Source organism: Ixodes scapularis, unplaced genomic scaffold (genome assembly GCF_016920785.2).
Source record: "Ixodes scapularis isolate PalLabHiFi unplaced genomic scaffold, ASM1692078v2 PGA_scaffold2__306_contigs__length_199485367, whole genome shotgun sequence".
Classification (NCBI taxonomy): Eukaryota; Metazoa; Arthropoda; class Arachnida; order Ixodida; family Ixodidae; genus Ixodes; species Ixodes scapularis.
Window position 1 is genome coordinate 11,266,206 of NW_024609857.1, and position 13,754 is coordinate 11,279,959.

Below are 13,754 nucleotides of genomic sequence, written 5' to 3' on the forward strand. Positions count from 1 at the left end.
CCAGGGCAACCGGTGTCCGAGGGCAAGGGGAATTCTCCGGCAAGGGACAAGGGGGGCAGATCCGGTTAGGCTGCCACCCAAGCCAAGACCAGGGACGTCATGAACAGTAATTTCTCTACACACCCACTCGGGGAGGGGGGGGGGGGGGGGGGGGAAGTACACGCCCCGCCCCCCTCTTGTATTTTTTGTAGGCACCCCCAACGACTCCTCTATTCTTAAATGCCCCCCCTCCCGCCCCCCTTTAAAAATTTAGACATGCCCCCTTATTTCAATTCCTGGAGTAACCCCTGGTCAAGAAGGAGGTTATTTTTTGTTGTTGTTGTTGTTTTTTGTAATTTTTATGTGCCTACAACTTCTAAAATAAAGCGAATTTTGAGAAAAGAAAAGTTTCACTGAGTTACTACATTCAGTGAGCTCAGGTTCGGTGCAAACTAAAAAAAAAAAAAACAGTAAAAAAAAAGTTGTTGCAGGTCCCCTCCCCTTTAAAGGGAAGCTACGGAGGTTCTAGCAAAAAAATGAGTTAGAGGTGAATTCTAGTGTATTTTTACTCCGCGAACCCGAATACCCAAACCATTTGCTGCTCAAGTATTGTGAAACGCGTGAAAACGCAAAAGACACTCGCTGTACGTGACGTCATCTACGAATTTTTTTGGTTTGACTGCCCAAGGCTAGGGAGGCGGGGCATCAGCCCTATTTTGAAATTGCTCTCATGGCTCTCCGGCGCGTCGCATTGAAACATAACTGTGATATCTGTTATTCTAAAGGCCGAATAAACGCAATTCAAGTGCTTTTTGTTTTGTTTGTTTGTTTTTTCTCAAATGCATTAAGTCCCGAAGCAGCAAGCACGAGCCCCGCGGGCTATCAGCGTCCGTTAACTTCCCTGCCAAGCACGCGCGCTCGTGCAGTGCAAGCAGTGATTTCCCTACCCACCTACTAGGGAGGTTGTACTCCCCCCCCCCCCTCCCCCCCTCCCCTAGCTTGTCTGAGGGCACCCCCTCAAAACATCTTTCGCTAATTACAAACAAATAAAATTATTTTGCGCGCAGTTTGTTGTTTCGTCGACCGCGCTGGCTCACAGTGACCTCCGAGCAGGAACCGTTTCGTAACCTCTTCTCCACGCTGATTTTGACACGAAGGACACCAGAGGGGAGGTTTGCTCGTTTTCGCATACCGCGTTGGTACAACTATAAAAAAGAAAAGAAAATCTTCCGTGCGTGCATTAGGAAAAGGCGCACAAGAGGAAAGTGGAAGGGACAACTGACTCAATCTCTTTTTTTTTTTTTTTTTTTTTTAGGTGTTGCGCATTTGTTTAGACGGCGGGAAGTTATCAGCGGCCTCAATGGGCGTCTCGTGCCAAGCCGTATAGAGCAAGCGCAGTACGACTGCTCGCGTCGTCACGGCGCTCGTTTTCTTTGTGCTATCACCGGCTGAAACAATCACGCACAATGAATGCGCCGTGATCCTTCTCTGTGCGCGATTGGTTTAACCTGGAATGGCAAACGAGCAATGAAGACAGACTCCGTGAAGATACGCTTTTTGGCACTGCTTGATTAGCTCAAACTGTTGTAGCGCCGGCTGTGGTCGGACTTCTTTATAGTATGCTGTTGAGACCAGTTATAACGAAGTCGACGGGAATCGGAAATCACTTCGCTATATCCACTATTTCGTTATAACCGACTTCGTTATAACCAATCTCGACAGTATATAGAGACGTTCGCGACAACAAGCGTCGCTGTGATCGGCATTCGCGATTGGACAATCCACAGTTTCCTGTACACAAATAATTCCTGCCCAATCGCCGGTTCACGGCGAGGTGGATCCTGCCAATCACAGCGAGGCAAATCCTGGTCGTGACTTCACGAACGGAAACCATGATAAGGCGCCACCGAAACATCTCGTAGCGAGCGTCCCGCGGTCTGAACAGTGTTGAGCATACATGGTTTGGACTTTTCTGGTTCGTATTTAATTATTGCGTTGGTGTGTTGCGATCCGTCGCGTAGGGTCGCGTGTTTCACAACGGTAGTCCAGGTGTGCATTAGGTGAACCTTTTGTCTAGGTTCACTTTATTCCCAGTAGTTAGGTGCATACTTGCTCGTTACTGCTTTACGTTTTCCCGTTTTATTTTTTATTATTTTCCCCGCTCATTGTCCGCCCAAATGTAGCCCTAATGGTTCGAACCAGATGTCAAAGTTTCAGAACTAACTCTTTTCTCAGTCAAAATTTATAGGTGATTTTCTGAAAATTTCAATCAGAAAATGGGGCCCGTTTTTGCCCGTTTTCGGTAAGCGGCGCCATTCAGCTGGGCATGTATTATAAGAGGTCGATCGGCAGCCATTTTCCCATTTAAGATTTAAGAAAATCGGTTGTAACTTTTGAATAAGTTAACTACTGTGCTGCAGATCTCCTTCCTTTCCCTTTCCTCGTTTATCTCCCGCTTCACAACGTCTTCCGAAACCGAAACTGCGACGGATGCGACGGCAGCGACGTTCGCGACAACAGCGGCCGAACTACCAAACGACGCAGGCGGTCGTCACACGGAAGCGAAGTTCTCCTCCACTTCCGGTAACGTCTGCTCAAGATGGAGACTGATGTTGCCCTGCTCCTCGGCATCATTGTCGTTTTAATTCTACTTTTGCTGAGCATCCTCGCTTTTCTCGGGTACTGCGGTCTCTTCGCGCCAATAGACATTAAGGCCGAGAAGCCACCCTTCAAGGACCTCGAAGTGGCGTACAAGTTCTGCCGCGGATCCTACAAGAACTCCGGTGCCCATTTCACCGAAGTTCATAGCATCGCACCCTCGCTAAAATGCATCGGAGTCTACTATGACGACCCGAACGAGGTAAGAGTGCTCTTGAGGGATTCGTTGAGATCTTTGTAAACGAGGAATCGCCTCAGTTTTGGTGACGGTCGTGGGCAGAAGCTGTTCCCTAGGCGGAAACTTTAGCTACCCTCAGTCGCCTCGACTGGAAGGGAACGTTTTCTTTGTTTGTCTTGTCCGCATCTTTCCTTTGTTTATGTGTATACTGAGGTGACTCATGGCTGTCACTCTCGGATACGTTCGTGTTCCTTATCGCGTGATTCTCAAGAGACCGGTCAGGAAGCAAGGTCTGCAGTCTTGGCAATGCTGACGCGCAGTTTTTGGTCACCATTTTTTTGCTGCGTGTTCCACGGAAAGCATCGAAAATAATCCGATTTCGGCGCGGCTTGCCAAAATGTTACTGCCGCGTTTTATTATCTTCCTTTTTTTTACGTTTATTTCTGGCGATAACGGGTGAAAACCTTGAAAGCTGCGCTGCATTTAAAAGTCGGTAAACATCTTTTGCTCTTGTTATCGCCGACTTGGCTTGTACGAACCTGATTCGTTATCGCACACAAAGACCGAATACTCGTGGCAGAAAAAAAAAGAAAAAGAATCTTTTGGATATGCAAGTAAAAAAAACTTTTTAGCAGATCGTGGGTAACAAGTTTGATGGCTTTGTTCCTTTCCGCTTTTGTCCCCACCCATTATACAGATTTGTTTTTCATGTGTCTTTCAGGGGAGCAGTTTTGATATAAACCGCTCAGCTGTCCAGCTCCTCAAAATGAAAGATAAGGAAAGCAGAGAGATAAAGCAAAATGTCTGATTGTGCTCGCTCACGGCTTTTGTGCGTGTGAAATGTAGCTTGCGTTCGCATTTGGTAACAAAATTCCTTTAGTATTAAAAAAAAACAAAAAAAAAACAATGGAATTTTTTTTATCATTTAGAATTTCTGCCCAATGGCTGGCGCAAAAAGAACGAACAAAGCAAAAAACATTGTTTTTAAAATGTCAAGTGCCACACGCAATGCTTCGTTTTCTTGATAGGCATTTATAGAATTATTTCTGAAATTGTGTGATTTTCCAGCTGAACGAAGGAAGAAATATATGAGATGCAGACAAGGAACATAAACATGCACTCTGCTGGTATGCAGCAGAGTGCATGGGTATGTTCCTTGTCTCTCTCTATCTTTTATATTTCTTCCTTCATTTAGCTGGAAAATCTCTCACAGCTCCAGGCAGTCACAACATATATTTCTAAAACTTCAACTGTTCTGCCATCGTGCAGTATTCCCGAACCTTCCAGCGATTGCCGTTCGAAACAGCTCTTTACGATATTCTTTTGCTTGCAATGTCAGGTACAAAACTGTCAAGGGGCAACATTTCAGGGAAATGTGTTTGTTGGTACATCAGCTGAGCTCAATGCATAGCACAATACACTAACACCAGCTTTTTTTTTTCCTTTTTTTAAATATATATACAGATACAAACACATGCACATTGTGGCATACTAACCTAAAACACTAAGCAGACCTCATAACATTATAAAGCCCTACTTGGTGCACCTATTCAATAACACCGGTTTATCGGTAAGAATGACAGTTCGTAGCCCGAGACGCGACAGTGTCACAAGTTGTGTGCAGTGCTATTGAAAGTATAGGTGCCAGTATATAGTGCCCGTAATTAGAAAATAGCTGCCGAAATGCCCTAAATTCTTGCACGCATTCTTTTTCTTTTCTTTTCTTTTAATTGGTGAATGGTTGATTTGCCAAAAGCACAATGGTAGGCAAAATAGTTTGCCACAAAAACAGATATGGCACTTTCGCTAGCATACTCCAAGGCCTGTGATTTGTGAAAGGGCTGGGACTGCGAGGGCAGAAGGGTTTACAATACTTTTGAATGTCGGCACAAGACAAAAACGGTCACCATGGGGCCCATAGCACCCGGCGTCCTTGCAGTTAGAGCCATGGCACCGGTTGAAGTTAAAGACCCTCGCCTAAGGCTGGAGACCTCGGAACTGCACTTTCCCTAGAGTGAAGGTCTTGCGGTATTTGTAAGTTCAAATGTACACGCCATCTATGAGAGAGGCTGTTTATTATTGAGGTTCCGTGTTTTCGGTAAATACGGATGAACCCTGAAAGTTGACCCTGAGCTGGTTTTCTCAAAATCGGGGAAAACCGAAAACCCCGAATCAGAGCTGTCCTTGAAGGAAAAAAACCTGAGTTTTGGGGGAAGAGGTCTTTATCTACGGCCTTATTTTCTGTAGAGCCTGAACACAGCCAGCACTGAACCGTCTGCAAGGTTGCTTCTTTGGAACCACACGCCTTATTTTGTTTTCTTCTGTCGTGGGCAGGGCAGGGGGTGTTTGCCAAGTGTTCGTGTAACGCATACATTCGCTGGAAGTTTGGTGATTCCATGTACATGCCCTGTCTTTTCCAACATGAGCCCCAACACACCCCCAGTGTTTTGGGGTATATCAAGGCTCATGTCCCCCCGGTTCACCGAAATATAAATTCCGAAAACACGGAATACTATTTATTATGTTGCCAAAAGCTTTTCAAGCCAATCATAACATCTCCCGATTCGCTAAAAAATAAATCCCCAAAACATGGAATCATAACATTGTCAAAGCTTTTCAAACCAAGCTCAAAAATATTGTATACAAAAAGAATTTAAAAATAGTGTTGTACATGCATGTAAGCAGCCAGGAGTTGGTCAGCCTCAATGGACGTCCGGTGTCTCGGCTGTAGACAAGAAATTTAGCCAGTGGCAGTACCACTGCTAGCCTGGGGTCTTTAACGTGCAAGACGCAGTAGTACAAGACCGCACGTTCGTACGAGGCTCATCCAGATGGAAATGGGCAGAGGTGGGGTTCTTACCCGAGATCCCTGGGTTCTGCAGCACAAACTTTCGCACCACATTCTCCAAGCAGCAGTGCACTAACAAGCTCGGTTACCGGCAAGAGAATAAGAAATATACAAAAATACCGAGCGTTCCACAGCTACCCCAAAAGGTGGCGTCGGTGTGTCCTCTCGTTGGGAGAGGTCCCAAAAGGTTTTAGCCACTCGGTCTTAAGCAGTCGCAAGTGCGCAAGCCAGCCATTAGACTGTCCATTTCTCGTCCCTTCAGGTAGAGACGTTGCACCTGCGGTACCTGGTAGGCGTGGTCCTCAATGACACGGAGAGGCCGGCAACCAAGGAGGCGAAGCAGCAGCTGGAGTCGGAAGGCTACAAGACTGCCAGCTTCCCCGCAGTCGACCACGCAGTCACCACAGTGTTCCCCTTCCGCGGTTCCGTGTCCGTCATGATCGCGATGGCCAGAGTCTACCCCAAGCTCCGAGAGTACATTAAGGTGAGCTTCCTTCCTCAAGCTACACGGCGTTTCGCCATGTTCTCCTCGTCTCGGATGTAGACCATTCTTGTTTGGCCTTGCCCCCAGCCATGTAGTTCACATATCCGGTATCAAAGATGAAAATAAAAAAAAATAAAAAAGTGAGACGTTGCAGCCAGGAACAAGGTAAAAAGGTATAGAAGAAGCGAAAGAGTGATCGGCAACAGCCGGGATAAAAACGTGGATCACCTTCCGGTGGTGTGGCGAGAGCAAAACAATTTTTTTCCGCATGCCGGAAGTTCCACGATTAAAGGCAGCGATGCCCGTGTAGAAACAGTTTTTACGGGAGACAAGTATGTCTGCTTCTCGCGCTGAAAGTTCCGACGTTTCAGAGCCTCTTTTTTGTTAGATGTCATCCTCATAAAACTTGTGGGCTTTGGTGCACTGTGTTTTTGTGGGTGTCACGAGAATCTCCAGAATGCTCGCCTTCAACATGCACCATGCAGTTCATAACAACAAATTACTGTATGAAATTACGTCGGTGAAAACATCCTGTAGTGGGTAGACACAGAGACTGAACTTCCGAGTGCTGAATTCTCATTGGAGGATAACAGTGGGTAGACACAGAGTCGGGCAAAGTTCATCTGTAACTTGCACTGGGATTGCTGTGGTGTCGGGAACTGCCGAGTCATCTGCGAGTTGCAACAGTGGGCATAGTCACGATCCATATACAGTCAAACCAGTTTATAACGAACAACAGGAACCGTTACGATCAGTTCGATATAGCAAGTAATTCGATATAGCAAAAACCATTTACAACAAACTTCCATGATGCATTCGTTGTACGGCGAGAGCTTCTCTTTCTTTCTCATCTCTTCGCTTCCGCCTTGTAAGAACGCGCTGGAGACTTTTTTCTTTTTTTTTGCATGCATGCAGTTTGTTTTTAGCGTATCTCCCCTTTTGAATCGCTTCTCTTCGTAAGCAACCATTTTGAGATGAAAAGGTGTTTTTCTTTTTTCTGTGTGTGCGTGCAGAGTGTCATTTTTAGCTTTCTCTCCTTCTGAATCGCTTGAGGGGGAGGGGGGGGGCGGGCGGGCGGGCGGGGGCGGGGCGGGGAAGGAAGGGCTAGAAGGTGATTGTTTGCGCGTTTTTGAAAACCTTCCCGGGGGGGAAAAATGTTTCATATAGCCAATATGTTGTTCTTTATAAAAAGTACTTTTTGCATGCAATTGTGTTTAAATTTTCTGTGAGTTCGATATTGACAATAATTCGCTGTACGTGGGTTCGTTCTAAACGGGTTTCACTGTAAAGGTGAACACGAGATTGTCGACCGCTTTGGGTAGCATGGTGGAATTCTGGCTGCGATGGTTTCCGCATCTTGCTACGCTTTGTTTGTAAAACACACATGCACCACCACTTCACGACGCCGCTAGTGCAGAGCAGTTCACAATCACGTGTTTACCTTTATGTGGGCTGCAACTGTACATTGTTTTGTCGGCTAACAACTAGCAGACAACGTACAATGAACGAAGATCTTGCAGCTTAGATGTCCGACGTCCACTACCCACTAAGGAGAATGAAGGCCGTGTTCCAAAGTCTGCTCGATCTCCTTCTAGGGTAACCGTTTTGTACCTCGAAAACCTACTCGTGTCCAGCATTGCTCTATCTGCATTGTCATGCGACAGGACCAGGAAGAGTAGCTCAGATTTATTGAAGGAATTTTAGATAGAGCCTGGTGGCTGGGGACACCCTATATATTAAAAGTAAGATTTAGCGCAAAGAATGCACTCGTTTTCATGTGTGAGCCACCTTTGAGAGTAGTAATGCCGCTGTCAGGTAAAATGGCCGTAAAGCCATGCTCATGAAAGATACGTTCCAGTGTAGTAGCTAGCATTGGGCGTGAATATCACTGACTCAGTTTTATAGGTCAAGTAACCGAAGCAAACAAAGGCAACCAGTGGGCAGCATTTGTGTTTGCTGCCATCGTGCTCGTCTACCTACCAAGTGGCAAACCGACGTAACATTAGAAAGAAATCAACTTTTTAAACTTTTTTTAAGACTTGCGCCATTTTTATTTGCCTCGAGAGCACCTGGAGAGATGCATTATCTGTCCCCGAACGTATAAATTAAGATATTTCTACGACAACAAAGAAACGCATGAAATTCAAAGGTGACGTGCAATCTTTTGGACGTTCAATAGGGGAAGACGAAGACACGATGGTCAGTGAGCGTGGAGGTAGTCTCTAAAAGCACACAATGTCCCTCCGCGTGTCTGTCCTCGTCTTCTCGTCGCCCCAGTATTGGTATGGTGCCTGGAACCAGTCAGAGACGCGTTTTAGGCACGGTAATATCTGGATTGCGACACCGCACTGACGTCTTCCGTCACGTCCCGCGCAGGAGAAGCTGCTCTGCGCCCGGCCCCTGATCGAGATCTACGAAGGGGACCGAGTCGTGTTTGTCTGCCCCCTGGCCAAGCAAGACGAGTTCTACGTCGAGGAAACCTCGGAGGAGTTCGATGAGGGCGCCACCTCGGGCACCACGACCGCCTCCGAGGACCCCGAAGACGAGGAGGACGACGAGGGCAATGCCTCTCCGTCTCCCGCCGCCCACTCTCAGGCCTCGTCCTCCAACAACGGGGCCTCCACCGGGGCTCCCGAGGAGAGCGACCATGAGCGGGGATCCCGCAGCAGCACCACGTCTTCCTTCGAGGAGTTGCGTCTCGAGACGGCGTCCAACTGAGGCCCCCCTTCGACGCTTTCCCTTGTCCCTGTCCGTTTTCTCGTTTGTTTCTGGGGTCTTCGGTTCACCGTTCTACTGCCCGATCTTGCTGACGTCGCCGCTCGATCCCGACGGCCTGGGCTCGCGGAGCCGACGGTCGACTTATTTTGCTCGCGGACACGAGGGACGCGCGCCTTTCTCCTGTTCAACAGGTGTGGCCGCTTTTGCCGTCTTTTGGCCACTGAGACGACGACGCTGAAGTATCGACGGGCTCTCGTGCCTGCTGGGTAGAGCTGACCACGTGTTGCGCTAGTTGTGCTGGGCCGTAGCCGGCACGTCGGAGTTTGTGCTGTTCCTTGCCGCATTACTGCTCCTTTCGTTTTCGAGTTATTGGAGAACACTGGTTTGATTGTATTGACGGGAACATGTTGGCCCGCAGGGGCCCTGTTACACGGTTGTCTGGAGCGCCTGTCTGAGAACCGTTTTTGTAAAGAACAGTAGCGAATTCTTTTGTGCTGCATTATGTGCAAGCAACTAGCGAGGGCGAGCTTCTTCCCAGTACGCTGCAAGGTGCTTCTATACTCCGTTCCAGCACGACTCGGAAAACGGCGACTGCCATGGCCTCGCCGAGCAAATTGGTGTGTCTGAATGAGGCACGCTGTAATGTGCCACTGAAGTGTGCCCCCTCCCCTGCAGAGAAGTCGCGACCTTCGCTGGGTCGCTCCAGTTGGTTCCCAGGGGCTACAACTTTTGCCCTTTGCAAGGTTATGGTGAAATGTAGTAGAGCAGAACCCATTTTTGTGGAAGCATTGTTTCTGTTAATAGGGGGGACATGTCTCATCAAACGAATCTTACAGCCTCTTCCTGCAATGTTGGAAACTGAGGTGCAGCTGGTGGTGCGAGTTACTGTGACGGTGGCATTGTGGTGGTGCAGTTTGGCACAGTACATAGACAATTGGTAATCGACTTAAAACTCCGCGTGTGGTTTTGTCAAATTCTGCTAATATAGCAGTTTCATTTGTCCTGCGTGTAAGCTATAATCAGGAACATTACAAGCTTTGCGAGGTCCTCTGTCCCGTTATCAGCATTATATATCTATCACTTCTCGCAAGTATTATTGTAAAACGCGGTACCTTTCAAACATTCTTACGTCGGCATTCTAATAGTGGGTGTCTATATCACTTTAGTTGTGGAGAATTTTTTTGGGACAGGACCTCAGTTATCTAGTTTTCAGTGAAAGGTAATTTATGCACCGCTTTGAGAGTTTCTTAGGAGCAAGATGTACAGGCCTCCTAATGTTAAAATGCAGGCCGGTACATGGTCCTTCACAGTGTTGAGTGTAACTCTCGCTTACTGCACATTGTAGACAAAAGTAGAGCTGTGTAGAGCCAAACTACTCTACGACTACCTCGTTATCTTGCGAGCCTGTGGAAGGTCTTTGATAAAAGTGCCAAGTAATTGAAAGTACTCCCTGCACTTTCTTGACAATATGTGAACATCCTACTGGAACCTGGTTTCAGATGGTCGTGGCACTCCATCGATAAAGGAGCTATGAGAAACCCAAGAAAAATTTGTTTAATAAATTTTCCTTATCGGGATTGCCTACTAGGAAAGGATTGCAGTCCCAATGTTATTTTAATCAGGGTTTGCTCGAATCAGTGTTTTCCCGTCTGGCGAGACATGGCCTGCCACGGAAAAAGACAAACAATTTGGCCGATCTGGATTGTAACGTGGAGAGCTTCGGTGTGCTGGGCTGCATTCATTTCAATTAAAAGTATGAAACACATGGGCAAGACAAAACATTTCAGGAGTTTGTATGTATCGCATTTCCCAATGCTTGGCCCATGCCCACCTGTAAGGAGGCTCGCAGATCTGTGTTCCTGTAAAGTGAAGTGTGCAGGAGTAAACGGCGACAATTTATGTGAGGAGGAACAGTTAACGTCTGGACCCGGAAAGTTGAAATTCTGAGCATGTAAGCTTAGCACTCGGTAGCCCCGTGGAGGGCGCTGTCGAAAACCCAAATGTTATCCGCGCCTCCCCGTTTGCCGCCACCTAAAGTCACTGAATCCTGGGAAGGTAGCGCCATTGCCTTCCCACCTGCTAGCCGGACACAAACGGATACTAACCTACAGACGACCCAAACCTAGCAAGACGATTGGCTAATCGGTCTGCGTTGCCATGGAAATCGCCATCTTGGTCCATTGAAATCTTCGAAGCTTCCAGAGGGTCGTTCTAAACCAGTCGCGCCAAGATTGCCATGGAGCATCATCGTACTGGAGGCGTTCCTCGCCAATATAAGACTCTTTGGCACTCTGTATGCAATCAACTTATTATTCATGCCCCTTTCCATGGATCTCTTACAATTATATTGTTCTTCTTGCGTATTTCAATACAGTAAACTGATTTTTCAGTGCCTCCAAGCACCGACACAGCATCTGGTGGTGGTACGAAGGTGTATGCTTATTTCGCCGGTGTGTGGTTAGCAAAATCTCGGTATACAAAAAACCACTCCATAAAGCTACCCGTCACCAGCGAATCTAGATCGGCTCACCAAGAACGTAGGGGTCAAGGAGAAATTGCTCACTTTACGGACCAAGATGGCGACCACACGAGGAGCTTGGCGTTACTTTCCCAGGATCCAGTGACTTTACCGCCACCTTGCCGTAAATTGCAATTGAGCGACTTCCGCGTTCCCCCCCCCCCCCCCCCCCCCCCCCCCCCCCCCCCCGAAAACTAGACATGCAGACCTTCTCGATGGAGAGATGTGGGCTATGCATCGGGAAGTGCGGCACATTTGGAGTGCATTACGTCTTTGCATAGCACAGGTATAGTGCTTCTATAATGGTTGTATGCGTGTTTGGAACCAGCCGCATGATTCCTTGTTAAGTTGTTGCTTCATAGATTTAATATCTTACATCGATATAGTACCGACATCCCTGCAGCGGCTATGCCTAGAGGTTTTAGGTTCTCCACTGCACCGTGGATCTTGCGCCACAGTTTGCTGTTTCGAATGTCGGGAAGAAGCCACAATTGTTGCTCGTGTTTGCTTGAAAGCAGAGGTTTCTCCAAGAGTTTTCTTTTTTCTGTCTCAATAACAAGCACAAGGCATACCATTCTTATTCCGAGGCTGAAGCACTAGCTTCTGGCAGGAACTTCGTGGCACAGACACGTATAACAATGAATATGCTCTACATACTGTTTCTTCCCCTGGCATGCTCAAGTAAAATTAGGTGTGGCGTGATTTTGCAGGTGTACGTAGTTAGCTGGCCGGAAGTTTTCTTAAAATAAGCGCCGAGAGAACCGTTGCTCCTTTTCTTGTGATCCTTTTTATGTTTAAATAAAGAAGTTCAATACAAGCGCGTCTAGTCTTGTCTTCTGTCTCTCCGGAGTTCTGAGCAAACCCCCGCAAGTCTCTATCAACAACCAATCTTCCCAGAACATCTGAAGTTTCTTCAATTTGTGTGCGCCGTCGTTCTGCCACTTTCAGCCTTTGCAGTTCGAAGGAATGCCTACCCGCTTGCACATCCGCACACTATACAGCACAGCATGTTTCATTGGCGTTAGAAACGGGTGAACCAGTAGCAAGTTTTAGTACTGCCTATACAAGCGAATGCAAGCACTTTGTGTTTGCGTCGGCGTAGCGCGTTTTACATTGCACGTGTGGGGAGCCCGAAATCGAGGCCTTAGATTGGAGCATGGCGACGTCGCGCATGTGCAGCGTGGAGCACTGAACTCTAACGCAAATGCACAGTGCTTGCGTTTGCTTCTATACCCAATACTAAAACTTTAATAAAGTACAATCCCATACTGGCTGCAGCACTACATTGGGACAGTAAAGAGTGTTGTTTGAGCCACTGTGACCGAGATACAGCTCCCCCAAACTTTTCTTTGACCCTATCGTGGGTTCTCTTCTGCCCCGAAGTCAATACAAAGAAACCATCTTCCCTCTCTGCTCAGCCAAAAAAAGGGAGAGGGTACCAAATCCATTTATTCTCAAACCGATGTTTCTGCAAAAGGTCCAGTGAAACGAGTCCAATGCACTCAGTCTACTGGTAGCTAAACACAGCCGTCAGGTTTCCCTCGGAAGTGACAAATGGACGCTTGGTAATAACGATAATGTTTATCTGCAATATAATTGCAACCGACTGAGACTTAGGTTTTAAGATGTGGCAGCACATGATGACAAAGGTAACCGTAACAATAGGCAGGAACTCTATCTAGACCCAACAGAACAGCCTCATTGCACAGCTGTACCGGAGAGCCCTGCTTGGAGGCAACGTGCATCAGCATTGCAGGAGTAGGTCCCTGAACACTGCATAACAGATCATCTTGGGGTCTAACCCGTCGGATAGAAGAAGGTTGTGAAGGCAGGGGCGGACTTATGGGGAGGGGCTGGTAGACATTCGGCCGACGCCAGGGGAGTGGGGGGGTTGTTTGCTGAGATATGACGTTACAGGCAAAACGTTGGACAGATCTATTTTGCTGAGCCATTATTTGCTAAGTCACCAAAAACTGACCTTTTGGCTGTGTATATCAATTTTAGATTGCAGCTCTTAAGCGCCCATTTCCGGCTTGAGCGGCGTCGCCATCAGCGTAACCTGAGGTCACATGACCCCCGTAAGGTCGGGTGACCCGTGAAGCCACGTGACCCCGATAACGTCACGTGATCCATCGGAAGTTGCGTGACCCCGTGGTCGCATAAAACCTGCGAGGTCACATGACCCCCGTGATGTCACACAAGCCCCGTGAGGTCACGAGACGTCACGTGACCTCACAATGACGCCGCTCGGAGGGAGTAGCAGCATGCAGGACGAGGTGGTGAGGAGGGAAAAGGGGTATACCCTCCCCTTCTCCTCTTCAAGAGCTGCGCTCTATTCTGGGTTTCAAGGAGTTGTAAACGGCTTTCATTT

The 13,754-nt window shown here is 47.6% G+C and overlaps 1 protein-coding gene and 2 pseudogenes across 2 annotated transcripts; 2 read left to right on the forward strand and 1 right to left on the reverse strand.

Annotated features, from left to right (window-relative positions):
* The first annotated feature begins 2,541 nt into the window (after positions 1–2,541).
* Positions 2,542–10,459, forward strand: LOC8033151 (testis-expressed protein 264 homolog). The gene is made up of 3 exons (XM_002402735.5): positions 2,542–2,839; positions 5,926–6,147; positions 8,524–10,459. Exons 1-3 carry the CDS (start codon positions 2,579–2,581, stop codon positions 8,863–8,865), a joined length of 825 nt encoding a protein of 274 aa, XP_002402779.3. The 5' UTR covers positions 2,542–2,578; the 3' UTR covers positions 8,866–10,459.
* Positions 9,270–10,459, forward strand: LOC8033152 (annotated as a pseudogene). The gene has a single exon (XR_003920705.3). The product of XR_003920705.3 is annotated as an uncharacterized LOC8033152 (transcript).
* A 189-nt stretch (positions 10,460–10,648) lies between these two features.
* On the reverse strand, positions 10,649–11,653 carry LOC121836704 (annotated as a pseudogene).
* Positions 11,654–13,754: the final 2,101 nt, after the last annotated feature.